Source organism: Gigantopelta aegis, chromosome 2, assembly GCF_016097555.1.
Source record: "Gigantopelta aegis isolate Gae_Host chromosome 2, Gae_host_genome, whole genome shotgun sequence".
In the NCBI taxonomy this organism is placed as follows: domain Eukaryota; kingdom Metazoa; phylum Mollusca; class Gastropoda; order Neomphalida; family Peltospiridae; genus Gigantopelta; species Gigantopelta aegis.
The window spans coordinates 46853096-46875698 of NC_054700.1; the positions used below are offsets into that span (position 1 = coordinate 46853096).

The 22603-nt window shown below is 37.7% G+C and overlaps 2 protein-coding genes across 2 annotated transcripts in view; one reads left to right on the top strand and one right to left on the bottom strand.

Annotated features, from left to right (window-relative positions):
- The window catches only part of LOC121386375 (serine/threonine-protein kinase ATR-like), a 73975-nt gene extending 72514 nt beyond the window's left edge, over positions 1-1461 (top strand). Inside the window, exon 61 of the mRNA XM_041517260.1 lies at positions 407-1461. Within this exon, the coding sequence (XP_041373194.1) occupies positions 407-466 (60 nt within the window). The 3' untranslated portion in view covers positions 467-1461. The remainder of the gene's footprint in view (positions 1-406) is intronic.
- A 3254-nt stretch (positions 1462-4715) lies between these two features.
- On the bottom strand, positions 4716-17851 carry LOC121378674 (tubulin polyglutamylase complex subunit 2-like). The gene is made up of 9 exons (XM_041506958.1): positions 17704-17851; positions 14468-14547; positions 12317-12404; positions 11608-11748; positions 11051-11152; positions 9476-9639; positions 8830-8975; positions 6823-6888; positions 4716-6228 (listed from the first exon to the last, which is right to left on the bottom strand). Exons 1-9 carry the CDS (start codon positions 17771-17773, stop codon positions 6165-6167), a joined length of 921 nt encoding a protein of 306 aa, XP_041362892.1. The 5' UTR covers positions 17774-17851; the 3' UTR covers positions 4716-6164.
- Positions 17852-22603: the final 4752 nt, after the last annotated feature.

The window sequence follows — 22603 nt, forward strand, 5'->3', positions numbered from 1 at the left end:
TATAATAGAAGTATTTGATAGTATTAACTTTTGTCCACATTAAACCCTGGACATTGTAGTCATCTGCAACTATCTGATAGAGAATCACATCGAGCAATTTTTTCTGCCACCTAACCAGTACCCTTTCTTTTCTCTCCTCTAAATACCATTACTTCTTCCCTATCCTGGCAGCTCCTATTTTTCAACTTCATTTACTGTCCACATCCACATCCCAGTCCTTGTCTCTCCAGCCGCAACATGTGTCCATTTTAGCCATCCGATATGGAATCACAAACAGCAACCATCTTGATGATTTAGCAGCTAGGTAGCTGTTTAATGAGTTGACATCGTCTCAAGTAACTGTATGATTATCACTGATACTTGTTCTAGTGGAGTGTCTATGTAATGTTTTTAATTTTATTTTCAGGAAGCAACTGACGAAAAGAACCTTTGTCAAATGTATGTAGGTTGGGCAGCCTACATTTAGTATCCAGACATACCTCCAGTACAGTCTTGAAGTATCTGCAGTACCATTTCCAGTGTTACAGTTAATTAAAATGGCTTAGTGTTTTTTTCACAGAACAGATGAACATTAATGAAACTTTATTTGACAAGCAGTTATAGTAACCTATTCCATAAAGCATAAAGTATAATATGTGTGGGAATATTTATTATCCAGAAGGATCGCCAGTTCAGTCTTGAAGTATTTGCATTGACATTTCCAGTGCCATCATGAAATACTCTAAATACTGTCTTGTGAAACCACCTGCCTTTGTTTATTGGTTTGTGACAATATTACTGAAGAATAGGAACAAGTTATAGCTAATTAAAATGATTCAGTGCTTTTTTCAAAGAATAGATGAAAACTGGTGAAACTATATTTGACAAGTGGTTATAACAACCTATCAGATAATTATCTGTGAGAATACTGTGTTTTATAACTACAATCAATAGAAATCAAGAAGTGTGGAATATGTAGTGCGTTTCATTATTTGTAAGGTTGTGGTGGTCAGTGAGGATGTTTCAATGAGTTTATCATACTTCTGTTACTAGGTTACTGTGAACCATAGGAATAGTATGATACAAAACAGAAGAAGAAAACAAAAACAAATGGTGTATTAATGCACAGATCTGTGAGAACTTAAAGACACAATTGAAAATAATAGAACTTGGAACCAGAATAAGAGGGCAAATCTAAAAGAATCGGAATACATGTAGTGAGGTTGTGAACCAGTAAAAATAATGAACATAAATTGGTGAGACCGCGAGGAATCAGTTACTTAATATCACATGGGAATGGTTTTCCCTTGTTGACATATTTTTGTCACATTACAAACCTTTGCAAGTTGCAATGAAGGGTGTTTTTTGTTGTTGTGTTTTTTTTGTTTTTTTATTCACAGATACCGTTACAATTTCAATTCAACTTATTTTCATTCTTATATCCAATTAAGGTTCAAGCATGTGGTCCTGGGCATGTTTGTGGTTAGTGAGAGAGAAGAGGGTGTAGTGGTCTTACAACTACCCATCGAGTCATTAAGACTCGCTCTGGGTTAAAGCCGGTACTGGGCTGCAAACCTAGTACCTACCAGCCTTACATGTATGTCTGATGGCTTAACTTCAACACCACCGAAGTCGGTCCCTGTAACAAGTAAAATGCCAAATTCAGGGGAAAAGGGACAGGTGGTCTACATGACCCAGGATCGATGTGTGTTTTTTCTTTCCCAAATTTACTAATAACAATTTCAAATAACCTGGAATGATGTCCGTTCTTAGTATCTTACTTTATAGTAATGATGGTATTCAACAATTATGTTAACCAAGATGGTCTTACTTTTTTGTTGTTTTCTTCGGAGAATAAATCAGTTTCCAACCAGATTTGAAATGTGTTAAACATTTGTATTGGTGTTATAGATGCATATAGGGGTAGGAATCAAATACTTACAATGAAGATTCATTTTGGATTATATTATGGGCTATTTGTAGAATTAATCCTTCTAGCGACATCGTGCTAGTGTTCTATTGATTAATTTTTATGAATCTACACCTGTGAACAATAGTTTTAAAACTTTTTGTCAATCAGGTCAGGGATTTGAATCCACAACTTAATGAATTCAAACATAATATTAAACGGGTTTTTGGTGGGTTTTTTTTTTTAACAACACCACTAGAGCATATTGATTTATTAATCATATTGCTATTGGATGTCAAACATTTGGTACTTTTCTCTTATAGTCCAGTGTTCGAAATAAGCACATTGTCCTTGTACTTGAATAAAACAAACTATTTATTTGGACAAGTGAAAATATTGTCAGAGAAGTCGATTTCTAGATTTATTTGTCCAGTGGACTAGTGAAACATTCTGCTTATTTCTATCACTGCAAGCTTAGAGAGGAAATTCTACATTTCCATTAGTGGCAAGAGATCTTTTATACACACCATCCCACAGACAGAATAGCACACACCATAGCCTTTAATATACCAGTCGTGGTGCACTGGCAGGAACGAGAAATAGCCCAATGGTCCCACCGATATGGATCAATTAATTAGTATTTCATATTATTACTTTGATTTCCACAAACTAGTTTTCGTTCAATGTCATTAAGAATGCGCTCCTTTCCTGAGACGCGGATTGTAAAAGTTTTGTTTAACGACACAACTAGAGCTTTTGGATGTCAGACATTTGGTAATTCCAACAAATAATCTTTGAGGAAATCTACTAGATGTTTCCATTAGTAACTACATGTATGAATCTTTTGTATTCACTTTCCCACAGACAGGATAACACATACCACGGCAATTGCAACCAGATAGAGTGCTTTAACCCAAGAAGCCACACATGGTTTAAACAATATTTATTCCCAATTATAATGCTGGTTTGGGACTGGCCAACAGACAAAATGCCTAAATCAAGGCCTCTCCCTACAATTTAAAGAAGTAATTCAGGTTCAAGCCGCACATCTGCATCAAGTAAATGAAAATGTAATTTAAGACCTAATTTAGGACACCAGGGATAAATTAATGTACTCCGATGTAAAACAACGATTGTTAAATATTAAATTGGAAAACGGACTGCATTTTTGGTATGTACGTCATGCTTAATGCCAGCCATCCAATGCTGACATTTACTGGCCAAATAGTTCAGGCGAGGGTTGAAAGGATGGTCTGAGCTTCTTTTAGTAGTTTTGTAAATATTTCTTGCCATTTTAAACAATTTAAAAAAAGAAAAGAAAATGGTATTTAATTTAACAGTCCCGTTTAAACACTTAATGAAAAATTGATGCATATAAGTTGGAGAATGAATGAAAAATGTTTAACTACACCCCAGCACAAAAATCGACATCGGCTATTGGGTGTCACAAGTGGTAAGGACATAAATTTGTTTTATTATTTATATATAATTATGTAAAACCACAGTGTAAGGAGCTGTGGACAAGTTGGAGAATGCACTGGGAAGTGGATTGGTGATATGTGGGGAAAATGGATATGAAAGATCCCTTATTGCCAACAGAAAAATGTAGCAGGTTTTATTCTTTGTCACAACTAAATGTTTGACATCCAGTAACTAATGATTAATCAATCTGTGTGCTCTAGTGATGTTAAGCAAAACGGATTTTTAACTTTGTCATACTGTAATCACATTCCATGCAATGGTATGTAATGTGTAGTGTTTCGTTAGAGGTGCAATGGGTTGCAGGAACCACTGAATTATACTGCATCTGGTACATGTATATCAGAAAGAAAGAACTGTTTTATTTAACGACGCACTCAACACATTTTATTTACGGTTATATGGTGTTGGACCACATAGATATTGAGAGAGGAAACCAACTGTCACCACTTCAGGGGCTACACTTTTTGATTAGCAGCAAGAGACCTTTTATATGCACCATCCATAGACAGGATAGCACATACCATGGCTTTTGATATACCAGTCTTGGTGCACTGGCTGGAATGAGAAATAGCCCAGTGGGCCCACCAATGGGGATCAATCCCAGACCAACCACTAATCAAGCGAGCACTTTACACTGGGCTACGTCCCGCCCTGGCAATTGGGTGGACATGTTAAATTATTTCCTGATGCAGCCGTGGTTCATTGGGACACAGGCTGTGGTATGTGTTAACCTGTCTGTGAATGGTATATATATATATATATATATAATATACAAGACCTGTTGCTGCTAGTATATATATATATATATATATATATATATATATATAGGTTATTACCAGTGTTTTTCGGTATCGTCAATATCATATATTAGGAATAAAAATTGTATTTACATACATTATTTTTATTCCTAATATATGATATTGACGATACCGAAATACACGAGGGTAATAATCTCTTTATCATATAAGCTCAAGCTTAATACAACATGTTTTTGTAAACTGTACATGCAACTTTAATTCCAGTCCGCCATTACTAGATATTTAAATGACATAAGAATATGTGGCACGGTGTATTTTTGAATGGAAATGACGTCAGACTCGAATGATGTCATTTTGGATGTCCTTACATCAAAATAAAGTTATGCCTAACGTCATACGTCAATCATGGAGTGTCACCCAAGTACATTTGCTTAAATGTCAATAAACCTAGTGCCGAGACCTCGACTAATTTACATCTAAGTTGCAAAGTTATCAAATTCTCAAAGTATGTGATCTGAAAAATATCACATACTTTGATTGCACTGAAAATGTAAGATATTATATGATAAATATATATAAAGAGAAAATCTAATGACCAATGTTTTATATAATATGTCACATTTACAATCTGAATATTTATTTGTTGTAGCCGATTTGTGATGTGTATCATTTTCACTGTCATTAGAATAGGAGATGACACGCAACTGAAACAAAACTTTTTTTTAAATTGTATTTTTATGTCATCACTAAAATTGTGTAGCATATTCATATTGTTCTGAGTTGTAAAATGAAAACATTTACAACCCCTGCAATTGCCCACACTGCCGTGGAGTTACTAATTCTCCACACAACTTTTTTTGCCTTGGACTATATTCAGGGTTTTTTCAATGGCATGTTTTTTGTGCCGTGGACATTTTCTTAATGGCAGAGGTCGATTCATAATCCTTGCTGCATCGTGTCTCGATGAAGCTGCTTCAGGTCGCCTCGCCCAGTTTCATTCAAAGAAGTAAAAACTGAATCTTCCATCGCACTCTTAATTTTGCAAGGTTTTGGCCATTATCCCTTTGTGGAATTCTTATAGCCCAATTTGCTGGTGTTTTGTTTTCGATTTCATTTAGTACTTTTGGATTTGAAAGAATGTATCATACAATGTATGTTTGGAGTGGGAGGATAGTTATCAATTTGTGCTGTGACTGACTTAAGTAAACACAATAATTTTCACTTCTGCTAGTAGCTGTCTTATATCACAGTTCACCTGGCCAAAAGTTGTCACAGTCTCTGAAACCACATCTTCAAACATCCCTCGTCTCCGTCACAATGTAGCCTAATCACTTGTGACACTGTAATCCAAATATTTTATCATTGTCACACTGTAATCACTTGTCACCATGTGACACTAATCCCTTGTCACTATGGCACACTGTAATCCTAATCCCTTGTCACCATGTCACACTATCCTAATCCTTGTCACTGTTCCACTATAATCCCAATCACTTGTCACTATGTCAATGAATCCTATCAGACCACAGTAATCCTAATCCATGGTCACTATGTCACACTGTAATCCTAATCACTTGTCATGGTAATTCTAATACCTTGTCACACTGTAATCCTAATCACGTTACTATATCACACTGTAATCTTAATCCCATGTCATTGTCATCCTAATCTCTTGTCACACTAATTCTAATCCCTTGTCACTCATCCTAATCCATTTTCACACTGTAATCCTAACCCCTTGTCAAATTGTAGTCCTAATAACTATGTCACACTGCTATCCTAATCACTTGTCACTCTCACACAGTAATCCCAATCACTTGTCACACTGTAAGCCTAATTGTGAGGGGTGTCACAATGTAACCTTTGGCTTGTCACATTTGGCACTTTCCATGGAGCTCAGATGGTTTGTCTCACTTTTGGATTTTCACACTTAAGTGAGGAAGGTGGTTTGTCTCACTTTACAGTTTTCAGTTAAGTGTGGAAGGCAGTTCATCTCACTTTACAGTGGTTTTCACCAAACTCCAAGATGGTTTGTCTCACTTGAAGTTTTTTACCGAGCTATGAGAAGATGATGGTTTACTGCTGAGAGAACTTTGAGACCTGAAATGGAAAATATTTTTTTGGTCATTTCCAGTCAAGAATGATCATAAAGAGGGATTTTCAATATGAACTGTACGAAAGCTAATAATATTTTGGTAGATGATGTACATTTCTTACTTTTTACTGTTATAATTTCAATGCCAGGGACCTAATTCACTAAACTCTCGTGACTCTGCGATATCGCAATGCAAAAAGACTTACAAAGACAATGCTTTGTTGTCTAGCAGAGCCTAAGAGACCTTTGTGAATTAGGCCCCTGGGTCCCGTTCCACAACGCGATCTTAGCCCTAAGATCACCTTAAATGCATAGCTACCTTATGCACTAAGGTGATCTAAGTGCTAAGATCACTTCATGGAACGGGGCCCTGAACTAGACTATTAATTATGGGATCAGGTAACATTTATTACAGGCTAATACTTGTGTATTTAACCACACACACATTCAATAGATTTCATAATTATTTTCATTATAGTCGACATACTTTTAGCACAACTAGTTTAGATATATCCATTATCATAGAAACACTTTCAGACTGCCATTACAAATTATTAATACTTGCTGAGGTCACTGCTATGTGATTCATAGAAATTTACCTGGCTGATGTCGCTGGCAATTTCTTTTTAATATTTTGCGCTTGTCCTTGGGTCTGAACATTTTTCCTGCAAATAGAAACCAAACAGTATGCAACACACCTGTCTTGCTGTTCAGAATAACAATTAGAAGTACCTGAAGGATGAAGAAAGGTGTTTTCTCTTTTTCATGAATACATAAACCAAATGCTCGAAACCTCAGTGGTATATGAGCATGTTAAACTATACTGCACATAACCCAATCACTGAACTCAATGTAACCCCCTTCCATGGAAAGTATGAAAAGCAAATTCATGTTATACTGTAAACCGGATTAATATTGTGATGTTTAAATTTTGCAAATGACCATTGGCATCTATAAAAATGAATAAATGGCCAATATTGCCTGGAAAATAATGTGTGCATTTAAATTTCGCGACTTGAGGTTGAGTGCGAATGGTTAGTCATCAGAGGACACCTGCTACATTTTTCTTAATGCACCAAGGGATCTTTTATATGCACTTTCCCACAGACAGGAAAGCACATACCACGGCCTATATCCAGTTGTGGTGCACTGATTGGAACAAAAAAAAACCCAGTCAACTGAATGGATCCACCGAGGTGGTTCGATCCTGCGATGCAAGCACCTCAAGCGAGCTAAATCCTACCCCGGGCACGAACGGCACGAAATTAATATGCAGACATTTTCCCCCCAGTTTACAGTAGTTTTCATAAACAATTTTTTTATTTTACAGCTAGTAACAGGTGGCAAACCAACTGCTATAGCTGATTAACACTGAACCGTTTCCACTAACATGAGTAGCCACATGGGTAACTGACCTCTTAATGTGTTTTTTTTCTTTTCCAAACCACATTGTCTATGCTACTAGAAAAATCCATGAAAATTATTCGTGGGGCATTATCTTCATCTTTAAGAAAGAAGAAATTAAAAATAAATTGGTAGCACTAATTTCTTCCTATAAACTTTCCAATGGAAAGGTATTTTGCCCATGGCTGACTGCCAGGGATAGAAAGTGATGCTCATCCCATCGCCCCAGGCTAGTAGAAATCACTGGGGACAATGTAGAGTTTAAATGATGCTAGCTCCACCCGTCCACCCCTAATGGAAAGTTTGTTTTGTTTAACGACACCACTAGAGCACACTGATTATTAATCATCGGCTATTGGATGTCAAATATATGGTCCTTTTTTGAGTCAGAGGAAACCTGCTATATTTTTCCATTAGTAGCAAGAGATCTTTTATATGCACCATCGCACACAGGATAGCACATACCACAGACTTTGATATATCAGTTGTGGTGCACTGGCTGTGACAAGAAATAGCCCAATGGTCACACCGATCCCAAACCGACCGTGCATCAAGCGAGCGCTTTACCACTAGGCTACGTCTCACCCCATCCCCTAATGGAGCAGACATCTTGTCGTTACTTTGTTTCACATTTAAAGATTGGTAATCCATCATAAGTGTCTGACCAGAAAAGCTGGGGGCACAGCTCCCCACCGCAACTCTAAAAATAATACATTGTCCATTGCTCTTGTTGAAAATCTGTTATATAGCTGGCTCAGCCAGTTGGTGTCATCATAGGTGTACAGACTCCCAGTTTTGTAAGTGTGGGGCATGCTGGCTTTTGCCCGAATTAAACAAAAATGTTCGAATTAGGATAACAATATTTATTCATATTAGTATTACTACCAAACAGCTATATAAGGTTGCAAACAAATCACAACACATCTTTACATGGATTATATCTAATTTTGAGGGTAGAATGATGAAAATACACTGTAAAAAGGTCTTAGGTTAGCTCATTTTGCCCGAATACCTGTATCATTTTTGCCTGAATTTGAGGTTTTGCTCCAGCACTAGGGAGCAGTCCCCCCCCCCCCCCCCCCCCCCCCCCCCGTGTCATACGTATGATTTGTCTTAAAAAAGGTGTATGATTTGTCTTCTCTGGATATACCTTTTCCAGAGATCGACAGCGAATCAAACGATTTAAAAAAAGAAAGCCATACTTCCTGTCACTTCTTCCTCGGAACACCTTGCTCACGTCCAGTGGGCTGCTCGTTACCAAGCTAGCGGTCAGCAGGCTGTGGGGAGAGTCGCAGAAAATCTCCTTATCGACGTCAAGCCGCACCGGCGCAAACATGTTGAACCACTGCTGCAAGGCACAATGCAAAAGGTTTTAATGGTCTATCCGGCAAAACTGTTTCAGAATGAAAGAAAGGATTTGTTTTCTTTTTCTTTTTTGCGACACCTTGGACTTGTTGTTTTTAACACAGGGATGAAAATAAAGTTCATTCGCACACAAAAACATTAAAAAATAAAATCTGTAAACATAAAAAATATATATTAATTTTGTAACATCGAAAAAACTGTATGTTCAAGTTGACCATTTTCATGAAATGTGCAAGAAAAGTCATCTTCCACATGTTATTTCTGCTCATACAGTATAAGAAGGTAAGTTTCTTCGAAATAATTTGAAGCAAACATGTAAATTCAGTGACAGTACTAAACACATTTATTTGTGGTAAGAGCATTTGTATTGCTATCAATTTCAATATTTGGTCTTTTTTATCAAGTCAAATCTAATAGTCTTGAAAGTATAATACTTGAGCCTAAAACGTTTTATTGTTAACACAGAAGACAGTACAACTTTACCTTTGACTGAGGACTAAGTCCAATGTCGGTGAAGGAATACTGCCAGAATGGAAGTCCGAGATGCATGATCATCAGGCGGTAGTACGCGAGGAATGAGTGGGTGAGAAAGTGCCACCGCAGCGCTCGGTCTAAAAACCATATCTCCACACCAGGTTCTGTGAATCCTGGAATGGTGTAAAAATCGGCAACAATGAAAAGAAAAACAAAGTCTGTAAACACATGTCTAACATTTGCTTATTCCGACAGCTGGTTGAGACAAAAGATAGGAAACCCGCAGCTACCACACAGGTTACTCCTATCGAGAAAGCAGCAAATAATATGTTATCTCAAGGGCAGACAATCATAACTGATTCTGTCCAAAGTCAACGGTTTTCAGATTAACATATTTTAACAGTTAAAATTTCTGCAAAAGGAAGTAATTTTATTTATTACCCATATAGTTAAAAATATCTTGGTACATATAAAATATATTCCACTAGAACTCCCAAGTGGGCCGTAACACTTTGTGATGTAATCGATTGGCACACTACAATCCTACAGGAATGTCAACCAAACGAGTTGAGTGATATCAATTAATTAAGGATTGTCTGTTATTTCTTTTACGTTCATCGGGGGATGCACAAAAAAATCATCTGCAAACTGTGAATCGGCGAAGCCGTTCTCACATAAGTTTGCGGATGATTTTTTTTGTTCATACCCAGATGAATCATACTTGCTAATAATAACACTAAAACTTCACAATCTATTTTGAATTATTTTTTTAGTCCATAAACAATAACGCTCAGTAATGACGTCATCAGATATGATGTTCTTTGACGACATAATTTTTACGTTCATCGAGAATTAAACAAACTCCCGTTTCTACGTCTGGACCAATGGGATGACGTTATGTGGTAATGAATGTAACGGAAATTTAATTCTGATCGATAATGGGTAATAAATAGGATATTAAATTAATTACCATTTCGTATCATGTTTATGTCCATCATGAAATAATGCTAAAGCTTGTGACAACTGAAAATTATTTCACTCGGACCATAAAGATGATACGAAATGGAAGCTTGTTTAATATCCTATAATTAGTTACTCAAATTAAATAGCATTCCATCCCTCCCAAAATTAACTAATTACCAAACAATTTTTTTCTATATTTTTTTAAAATGGTGAACTACCCTCCTTTTGACAATGAGTGGACACAACCAGTTCTGAGATGTGGTCCGGAGGGCGAGCACAAGAGAACAATCTGACCGGTACAATCGTTTTCTATCATATCACATTTTAAAAAATGTTCGCTACAATGATGTTGATTACCGGTCAAAAGATGTGGTATGTGCTTTCACTGTAGAGAGCAACCACGAGAACTTGTCCTCCTGAACATGACTCTGGTTGTCAGCCTCAATATGTAATTTTTCTTAGGCAGGACAGTACCTACCACAGTCTTTGATGTACCAGTCATGGGGCACCAACTGGGACAGTACCATCCTAGTCCAATAACAATAACAATAAATACAGAGAAAAAGAAGAAGAAACATACTGCGGTGATAAGTTTAACCATATTATTTCATCTGTGCATACCTTTGCGTGGAGCCCTGTAAACGAGACAGACCTTTCCGTAACCGTTGCAGGGATCCAGCTCATAGATCCGACACGACTCGGTCAGAGACGGTTTGTCAACACCTGGCAAATGAACAGAATTAAAGTTACCAGTTTGTTTTTCTTAACAACATCACTAGAGCACACTGATTTGTTTGGTATTCATCAGCTATTGGATGTCAGACATTTGGTAATTCTGATAAAGTCTTAGATAGGCAACCATATTTATATATTTTGAAGAAAACATGAAAGATATAAAAAAGCAATAAAATTGTGACACAGATACCATGTAATAGTGCCCTTTTCATACGATAAATTAATGGAAAATTCTATAGCTGTAGACATATGCACTGATGAAAAAAGTCATCGCTAATGTAATAAAACTTGGTCGATGACCAAAGAAATGTACAAACGTTTTGCTTTTTTTCACCGAAAACACCCACACACTACTCAGTTGAAGTATGTGAATCTGCAAGCATACATAGATTTTAAAGCCCCCCCCCCCCCCTCAAAATCCTAGATCCACCCCTATACTGTACCTGAGCTATCCTCATCTTCTGATTCAGGGTCAAGGTCGGCTAGAGAAGGATGGGTGTACGAGGTCTTCTCCTCGGCTCCAGCCAGTCTGGTCAGCTGAAGAATTGGGTTGATGTGCATCTTGCCCACTGGAATTGTGCCATCTAAATACGCAAACAAAATTATCACATTCATAACAGGGTTTTAAAATACAATGTACATTTAGGTTACTCACTGGAATTGTGCCATCTAAATACAAAAACAAAATTACACATTCAGAACCTGGTCGAGGTACATCATCTTGCCCCTAGAATTGTGAATGCTGACATTTTATAATGAACTCTTTTTGACACTATACACTAAAAGTTAATTATAATTAATATAACAGCATTCTTTAGACAGTTTATATTGAATAATTATTACTGAAAGTTTGTACTGAATGATTTGTACTGAGTTTATTTTGAATTGTCGTCGAGATGTCATTAATTTAAAGCCAGTGCACCACGAATTATATATCAAAGGATGTGGTATGTGCTATCCTTTGTGGGATAGTGCATATAAAAGATCCCTTGCTACTAATAGAAAAATTCTAACGGGTTTTCTCTCTATGACTGTGTCAAAATGACCATATGTTTGACATCCAATAGCCGATGATTAATAAATCAATGTGCTCTAGTGGTGTCGCTAAACAAAACAAAGTTTTTTTCATTAATTCAAAGAACTGAAACTCACTTTCCATCTTGACCGACCAGGTGAGATCAAAGCCATTTGATGTGAGATAAAAACTCTTCAAATCCTCAGGTAACATGCTGGTGTTGCGCTGAAAAGAGTAAAGAAAAAATATTTTTTATTGGTAATTAAAACATGCAGGGTTTCTGCCAGAGGGTAAAATGGGTATGGCGCCAAACCCAAAACATTTTGCAGATATTTTTTTTTTAAGTTAACCTTTTAGCAAAATTAATTACTTTTATCATTACTGCATGATTTTCTTAACCCTAACCCTAAACTTAAACCATTTTCTTTCTGGGGGAGGTTCCCCAAATCCCCTGCAGATTTTGGTTGGATTCAATTCCATAGTGCCATACCCCCAAAATAATTTCTGGCAGAAACACAGACATGGGTTACTATTTTTAATAAGCAGCAATGGATCTTTTATATGCACCATCCCACAGACAGGATAGCACATAACATGGTCTTTGTTACACCAGCCGTGGTATGTGCTATCCTGTAAATATAAAATATCTCTTGCTGCATTAGGAAAAATGTAGCGGGTTTCCTCTGATGACTGCGTGTTAGAATTACCAAATGTTTGACATCCAATAGCCGATGATTGATTAATCAATGTGCTCCAGTGGTGTTGTTGAACAAAACAAACTTTTTTTGTTATACCAGTTGTGGAGCACTGGCTGGAATAAAAAAGAAAACCCAGCCCAATAGGCTAACCCATGGAGATGTTGTAATATTGTGGAGTGATTTAGGTAAATTCTATCAAGATTCGCAACACAATACTGAACAAGTAGACCAGTGGTAAAGCACTTGCTTGATGCGCGGTCGGTTTGGGATCGATCCCCATCAGTGGGCCCATTTGGCTATTTCTCGCTCTGGACAGCCAGTGCACCACGACTGGTACATCAAATACTGTGGTATGTGCTATCCTGTCTATGGGATGGTGCATATTAAAGATCCCTTGCTGCTAATCGAAAAGAGTAGCCCATGAAGTGGCGACAGTGGGTTTCCTCCCTCGATATGTGTGGTCCTTAACCATATAACTGTAAATAAAATGTGTTGAGTGCGTCGTTAAATAATCCATTTCCTTCCGAACAAAATGTCCCCGGAGTAGCCACCTGAAATCATTGTCCAATGTTAAAGACTCTTCAGTGCAAGTTAGGAAAAACAGGCGATTTGCTGTACATTTGGCTATTTTGACAATAGACATTGAAAAAAGTTTGTTTGTTTTTGTTTAATGACACCACTAGAGCACACTAATTTATAAATCACCGGCTATTGGATGTCAAACATTTAGTAATTTTGACATATAGTTTTAGTGGAAACATGCTACATTTTCCCATTAGTATCGAGAGACAGACAGGATAGCACATACCACAGCCTTTGATATACCAGTCATGGTGCACTGGCTTGAATGAGAAATAGCACAATGGGCCCACCGATGGGAATCAATCTCAAACCGAACGCACATCAGGTGAGCGTTTTACCACTGGGCCATGTCTCACCCCCAAATAAGAGGTAATTAAATTCACTTGTCTGGGAATGCAAATCGATGATTCTTTACTTTTCAAAACATGGTTTTAAAAACCTGCCAGGGTAACCGATTCTATGGCTCATTACACGTATATCTAGATAGAGGCAAGGACTTTAAATTACCAGAGAGCTACACCCAGCCCGCTTGAACCATAAAGCAAGTATGTACTGGTGTAACAGCCCAAAATACACACACACACACCCCGCCAAACTATATACCCGGGGTTAAAATGGACTAGCCTGTTTTATACCCCTAACCCTAAACATAACCCTAATTTTTTTAATTACTAACCTGTATACAAAATAAATAAATAATAACAATAAATGCTTTAAAAAAAAAGCAACTATTGCTTTCATAAAAGAGAGGTATATTCTGGGCTAGCCTGTTTTATACCCCGGGGTATATTCTGGGCTAGTCCAGTTTATACCCCGGGTATAGTTTGGTGGTGGTGTGTGTGTGTGTGTGTGTGTGTGTGTGTGTGTGTGTGTGTGTGTGTGTGTGTGTGTGTGTGTGTGTGTGTGTGTGTGTGTGTGTGTGTGTGTGTGTGTGTGTGTGTGTGTGTGTGTGTGTGTATATTTTAGGCTATTACACCGGTACACAAATTACGTGTTGTAGCAACCTACCTGTTCCCAGGTGAGGACAGTATGCCGGTCAGCTGGTTTCTGGTCTTCTAGCACCACTTTGCATATTCCTCTCTTCTTTTCTGTGTAACACATATTTAATTATTTAGTGATGCCCATTACAAACATTAGGAATATAATGCAATGAGTGGTCAGGCTCCTTGTGCCAGCGCAGGTGACCCCCTTCTCCCACCCACCCCAAACCTTTTCCTGTCCTGGACGGGGGAGCCGGTGAAAATCGACACCTGCGCCCATAACAGGCGTGTACTACAACAGCTTGTTCTGAATGTGCATGTATGACCTGACCTGACCTAATGCAATGAGTGTTATTTTACAATTATTTAAGTGCTAGTGAAATGTACAGAGCTGGTTTATTCTAGTAGCATGTGCTATGGGCCCCACACTTCAGGGGGCCCTGTGGTGATGTATACATTTATTTTCCACAAGTCATTTTTTTCCCTATCCACGAGGGAGTTGCAAAACATATATATCCTGGGAAGGGGCCCCACAGATCCTTAAACCGGCTCTAGTCAAATGGTTGTATCAAGATCTATATTTTGATGTGAGTATAGGGCTCGTACTTAACGATGGACCGGTGGCAATTGCTGTCGTTGAGATATAAATTGCCATAGGTCGGGAGAATCACTGACGGCACAAAAGTGCCATTGGTAAAGCTCAATGATAGCAAAATGTTTACACATGGTATACATTAGCTGCCATTATATTTCATTAGTACATTTAAAATATGTCTACATATACCAAAATAACCTTTCAGTCCTATTTATTTACTGCAAAGTGTTATTTTTTTCAAATGCCATTGGGAAGGCCTTAAATTGCCGTTGGTTGGTTATTTCACCCACAGCAATTTTGTTTTTAAATTACTGTGGGAGACAAATTCTCAAGTTCAAGCCCTGGAGTGGAATGGGGTTTTTTCAAGTTAATTCCTCTTGCCTATAACAGTATTATAAAATATTAATTCTCTTAACAAGTTAATAGTTTACATTGGTTTTTTAAAAATTAGACATCACTTTTGGAAGGAAATCACTTTGCATATTCCTGTGTAATAATATTGCAATAAATCATATCATGACACAACCTTTATTAACATGCTGGAAAGTTATAAAATTATGCAAAATTGTTATTCAATTTAGGATTTGTTGTGGATTACAAATGCATTTTTTTTTTTTTTTTTTAAATCATTTTAAAAATTGTACTAATTCAATAGATCAACAACACATTTCAAGTTGAATAGATAGTATATTAAAATGCAATTTATACATTTGAAAGTTATTTTATCAGGCGCGTGCACAGGGGGTGGGTTTTGGGGGTCGAAACCCCCCCCCCCCTGCTCAAGGCGAAAAAAAATATTCATATCCCGATTTTTTTACATTCCTGTGAATGTGGTTAGAAAGCAGCTCAGCTAGCCAACAGAAAACACCTCAGAATAGCCCTAGAAGGGCCAGACACCTTGACCCTCCACTGCAAAAGTTCCTGCGCACGCCCCTGTTTATCCCGACACAATGTTTACAATCATACACAAGTGTATCTTACAATATGAAGTGGTGATTCATTTGACATTCCATAGAAATAGATTGATGGTAGTTACATAACTGTTATTATACGGCAATGTCTAGTCACTAGTGTAACAGGTGAGAAAAATCCATCGTTAAAATTTGGAGATACATGGATGTTTATGTAAGGCACAAAAGTGTATTACAGGAAACAATACTTTTAGCCACATAGTATTAATTGCTTTATTTTTATCAATAAATATTACCTTTTTTTTCATATGTCACATCTTTCTTTAATGATACACAGTTATTATTTAAAGATAGTGCCAAACGATATTTATTGGTATAATTTTGATATTTTAAACAAAATAATACAATAATTTATCCAAGTAACAACTTAATGTACGGTATCGTCTCGGTATGTATTATGACGCGGTATGTATTTTGGCGTGCTATCTTTAAATAGCAATTGTGCGTCATCAAAGAAAAGCTATGACGTCAAATGCAGAAATTTTTGTTGACGGAAGTATTTTTTATTGATAAGAATAATGCAAGGTTTTCAATTTGCCAGTTTGCAGTAAGTATAAACAATAAAAAATGCCATGTAATTAAAAATACTATTTTCCGTAAGGCACTTTTTTTTAACATTCATAAAATCCCTCTATCTCGAAATGTTCTCAATGAATTTTACTTACCTGCTGCACGAAACATTGTCGTCTGCTACTATTGAAATAAACACAAGGCAATTAGATCACCTCCACATCAATCTATTTTTATGGATGTCCGAATGAGTCCCCTGTCCTTATTTTATATGCACTGCATACAATTATATTGGGTCAGGATTAAACGACGTTCAAGTGCATGTTACATCTTAAAATAATATCTATTTCACATGAAAAGTGTACTGACAATGTTTTGAATAATAGTAATAATCAACAAACAAATAAAAATACTCTAGGCCTGTCAAATTTACCCCACCCTATCAATGTACAAATATTGACTATGTTTGCTCTGGGCTATATGGTTTACATGTGACAATCTGGTTAAAATGTATTTTAATTGTGTTATTTTTTATGTGTATTATTAATATGGAATTTATGGACCACCACACATTGTTTCCAGTTGTTTGGAGTTGTTTTTCTTGAATATTGGACTTTCAAAAGTTATCTGGATGTTCCGCATCAAAATATATACTGCATCAAAAACGTTAGAATATTACAGTATGCACATGTAAGCTAAAACTAAAAATCTCACTATATACTGAATTTAATGTTTATAGTTTAATTATATATATACATTATTTATAGGTTATGTCTCTGTAAATAATAACAAAAAATACATCGTTATTTTTACACTACGCAAGATTGTTGCTTATCTGCGTCAAAACCGATACTGCGAGAATACCTGATACACTCCATAATTCGGAAATATTTCCAAATCCCCCCCCCCCCCCCCCCCCCCGACATAATCCTGATCCTAACCATACTATTTACTCTTGAAATAAGAAAATCCTATTTTAATAATAATTGTTTGACAGTGTGACAGCCATATCGGTTAGTTAACAGTTTTATCTCTTATATATTTTCAATTTATTGTCAAAAATATGCTTCAAGACCATGATGTAGCTTATGTCACTGTGTCACTTTGGCAATAATTCGATAAAATGTGTTACGAATTTGATCATTTCCATTATGATTATATCTACCTACATATTATATCAAATACTACCTAAATATTTGACTATTCCAACATTAAGCTGTTCAACCGGAAACTTATGTCTCGGTTCGTCATCATCCATTATAATTATTTACGAATATCGACGAGAAAAATGCCGTTTCGATTAACTTTCAACCATTTTGTATATAAGGTATCTATGGTATAAAGGGACTCTACTCTGTTTGTCTTCAAATTAAGTTTCACACCACTTCATGCTGTGCTGTGTTCTATTATATAATATACTCTTAAAAATACGTAGGGTAACCTGAAATATGAATGTTAATATCAACTATTAACCAAACATACGTTTTGACCACAGACATCCTAGTAAAGAACGTTCATGTCTGTTTATCAACACACCGAAACACATTCCATAGTTTGCACGTGCATCACGCAGTTACCCCCGTACACGTGCGTGAGGTGTTATTCTCGATTTTGACAATTTCCAGGAAGGTCGATTAATCACTGTATAACATTATTTCTGTCAATCTTTTTCATTCTGTTGATCATACAGTTGTTACTGTTTTGTTTTTAGTCATTTTTACTGATAAAAAAATGTCAACTTTCAAATTTCACTTCTGCCCCCAATCGTCCTTATGTCATGTCATAGGGTTTTACGTGCACATTCAGAACAAGCTGTTGTAGCGCACGCCTGTCGTGGGCACAAGAGCCGGCCTTAGCCGACTCCTCCGTCCATGACAGGAAAGGTGGGGGGAGGGGAGAGGAGGGACCGCCTGCACTGGCAGGTGCAAGGGAGCACCAGTAGTCCGATCAAATTTGGGGGTTACTGATAAAAAACGTCAACTTTCAAATTTCACTTCTGACCCCAGTCGTCCTTCAAGATCTTTGGTGGTCATAAAACCTACTGTAATACTGAACTACCGGTTGTAATGTTTGTCCAATTAATTCACTATTATCATATAACCATTCCCCACAGCTAATATACCTTACAATTTTGGCAATTGTAAATTCTTATTAGAATTCCCCTACTTTTTTTGAAGAGTTTATATAGATAATAAAATAGGTGTAATAATAACAATAATAATAATAATAATAATGGCCACGTCGAGAACCGTTCAAATAGTTCGCAAACGTTAGCGAAACGTCTGCTGGCTGAACTTGTCCACTAAGCCGCTTTCTTAGCCCAGTAAGTGACCGGCCTCGTTGGCGTCGTGGCAGGCCATCGGTCTACAGGCTGGTAGGTACTGGGTTCGGATCCCAGTCGAGGCATGGGATTTTTAATCGAGATACCGACTCCAAACCCTGAGTGAGTGCTCCGCAAGGCTCAATGGGTAGGTGTAAACCACTTGCACCGACCAGTGATCCATAACTGGTTCAACAAAGGCCATGGTTTGTGCTATCCTGCCTGTGGGAAGCGCAAATAAAAGATCCCTTGCTGCCTGTCGTAAAAAAGAGTAGCCTATGTGGCGACAGCGGGTTTCCTCTAAAAACAGTGTCAGAATGACCATATGTTTGACGTCCAATAGCCGATGATAAGATTAAAAATCAATGTGCTCTAGTGGCGTCGTTAAATAAAACAAACTTTTTTTTGCCCAGTAAGTAGCACGTGTCATATGAAGTTATAGTTGTCAAAACCGTTGGGTTCATATATCTACGATGGAATATATGTACAAGTTATAAAAAATGGGTGGAAAAACAGGACGTTGGCCTATAGCAAGTAGCCTACTTTTAGTGGTATGTCATATCAGAAAATAGCAAAATTTAAAATTGAGATTTCAGAACCGGATGGTAACAAAAATGAGATTGAAGTCCTAAGAAAACAGATTAGCAAGTGTGGGGAAAATGACTTGTCACATATATATAATCATGCAGCAGAATGACAGATACCAACTTTACAACACACACACACACACACACACACACACACACACACACACACACACACACACACACACACACACACACACACACACACACACGCATCACCTACATGCATTTTACGTTTCACCTAGATCGAAAACTGTGACAGAAGCACGTGTACTAAGAAGTTTATTGTGAAATAGTAATTGGTCTTTAAGTACAGAAAACTTACCGGTTGAGGATAAATATGCTTGTGATAATCCGAGAAGGTTATTGATATTTACTTAACAATACTGCAGCACATTTTAGAGTTTACTAGTGATACAGGAATACAGGAGAGAGAGAGAGAGAGAGAGAGAGAGAGAGAGAGAGAGAGAGAGAGAGAGAGAGAGAGAGAGAGAGAGAGAGAGAGAGAGAGAGAGAGAGAGAGAGAGAGAGAGAGAGAGGAGAGAGAGAGAGAGAGAGAGAGGAGAGAGAGAGAGAGAGAGAGAGAGAGAGAGAGAGAGAGATAGAGAGATATGGGGGGGGGCAGAGCGAGATCGAGAGACATACACTGAGAGGGTGGAGAGAGAGAGAGAGAGAGAGAGAGAGAGAGAGAGAGAGAGAGACAGACAGACAGATACAGACATACAGAGAGAGAGGGATACAGAGAGAAAGAGAGATAGATAGATAGAGAGAGAGAGTGAAAGAAGGAGGGCTGTTTCTATAAATAATCTGAAGAAGGTGGAAGTAGGGAGTTTATGAATATATATGATTGTTTTGTTTGATTTTGTTTGTTTTTTTGTTTGTTTGGGTTTTTTTTTTTTTTTTTACAAACATAGGCACAATATTTGATATCATTTTATTTTCGCGCCAATATCCACAAATTTAAGATGTACATTGTCTTTGGCACACACCTCAGTTATCTGGGCTGTCTTTTCAGGACGGGGGTTAATACATACAGCTGTTAGTAAGAAAGATGTTGGTGTAGCAAACGTTGTTCTCACACCTTGCCATTGAACCGTTAAAATTCACTCTGGTGAAAGCCGGTACCTGGATGCAAATCCAGTACCTACCAGCCTGCAAAAAGGCTAATCATACACCTTTTAGCTCAGTATCTGTATATAGAGAATAATACATGAGTGGTCGTTAGATACCATTTATCTCACAACGAGTTGTTTCAAAATGTATCTAGCGAGCGAAAGCGAGCTTGATATGTTTTTGAAATAACGACTGGTGAGATAACATCTTCATAAATCAAGGCTAATATTCGTTCCTCGTATTCAGGATACGAGGAACGAATATTAGCCTTGATTTATGAAGATGGTGAGATAAATGGTATCTAACGGACACGAATGTTTTATTCTGTTTCTTACATATCCTAAAAAAGAGGTTTTAAGCAAATTTTTACATCTTTTTCGACTAAACGTTATTTACAGCCGTTGCACTTGTAGCGGACTTACGCGTCATAGACACATGATTGCCAGGTTAACTATACGTCACAGTGTAATCGATTTCCATCGTGCTGGGGTTTTTTATTGGACGTATGGCATTGGTGACCTGGTCATCACCTAGGAACAGCCAGTCGTATGTCTTGAAATTGTTAACACACGTACGTGTGCAAACAACTATGTGTTATCAAAAATAACTCATGGTGTTCTCACCAAAGGGTGTGTAAGAATACACCTTTTAGGTCAGTATCTATAAAATAAAATACGCAAAACAATGTTAACAGTTTTCAGTCGTTCTAACTGCATCTGCTCTTTTGATTTGTACTGCGGCACTTCGCATAGATCTTTTTGCGCTCAGGTCCAATCGACAACCGTACGCACAGCTTGCTAAATATTGCGTACAAAGATGAATTCTATAAATTCAAAGGTGGGGGGGGGGGGGGGGGGGGGTCTACACGGCGGTCGTTTTTTTTTTTTTTTGGGGGGGGGGGGGAAACCCAGTCACGGCCACCCACACCATATCTAAACGTTATCGTGCTAAGCACAGGTTACATCTGGTAGAGTAATGTGCACTGGCTGGAGCGAGAAAATAGCCCAATGGGCCCACCGACGGGGATCGATCCCAAATTGACCGCGCACCAAGTGAGCGCTTTACCACTGGGCTACGTCTCGCCCCCGACCATGTATCAGTTCCAATTTTAATGCTGAATCGATTTACCAACATCAATGTCTACAAAGATGTACTTATTGACAAGTTATTTCCATCAAGGTAAAACAGAGAATATGCGCCTGCTTATGTCAATATGTCTACAATGATGTGTTTCCATGTTAACACTGTGTTGAATCAGTGTTTCACCTTTATCAACTGTCTTTCTTATTTTAAAATAATTTCACCAAAACTTCAACTTCTTGTTTTTCTTGGAAAACACCGGGTATCAGGTATCGCGACACATATAGTATCGCGGGCTATGTATCGCTACACATATCGTATCGTGCGTTATATATCGCGACACATATCGTATCGCGGGTTATGTATCGTGACACATATTGTATCGCGGGTTATGTATCGCGGGTTATGTATCGCGACACATATCGTATTGCGGGTTATGTATCGTGACACATATCGTATCGCGGGTTATGTATCGCGACATATATCGTTTCGCGGGTTATGTATCGCGACACATATCGTTTCGCGGGTTATGTATCGCGACACATATCGTATCGCGGGTTATGTATCGCGACACATATCGTATCGCGGGTTATGTATCGCGACACATATCGTATCGCGGGTTATGTATCGCGACACATATCGTATCTCGGGTTATGTATCGCGACACATATCGTATTGCGGGTTATGTATCGTGACACATATCGTATCGCGGGTTATGTATCGCGACACCTCGTATCGCGGGTTATGTATCGCGACACATATCGTATCGCGGGTTATGTATCGCGTGTTATGTATCCCGACACATATCGTATCGCGGGTTATGTATCGCGACACATATCGTATCGCGGGTTATGTATCGCGACACATATCGTATCTCGGGTTATGTATCGCGACACATATCGTATCGCGGGTTATCTATCGCGACACATATCGTATCGTGGGTTATGTATCGCGACACATATCGTATTGCGGGTTATGTATCGCGACACAT

What these genes read in the sequence shown, in the direction of transcription:
- LOC121378674 (XM_041506958.1), bottom strand. Translation starts at nt 17,773, where the DNA reads ATGGATGATGACGAACCGAGACATAAGTTTCCGGTTGAACAGCTTAAT. An exon ending in CTGTCCTCACCTGGGAACAG is followed by an intron (nt 12,405 to 14,467) that starts GTAGGTTGCTAC and finishes TACTCTTTTCAG; the next exon opens with CGCAACACCAGCATGTTACC. An exon ending in GACTTAGTCCTCAGTCAAAG is followed by an intron (nt 8,976 to 9,475) that starts GTAAAGTTGTAC and finishes TGTGCCTTGCAG; the next exon opens with CAGTGGTTCAACATGTTTGC.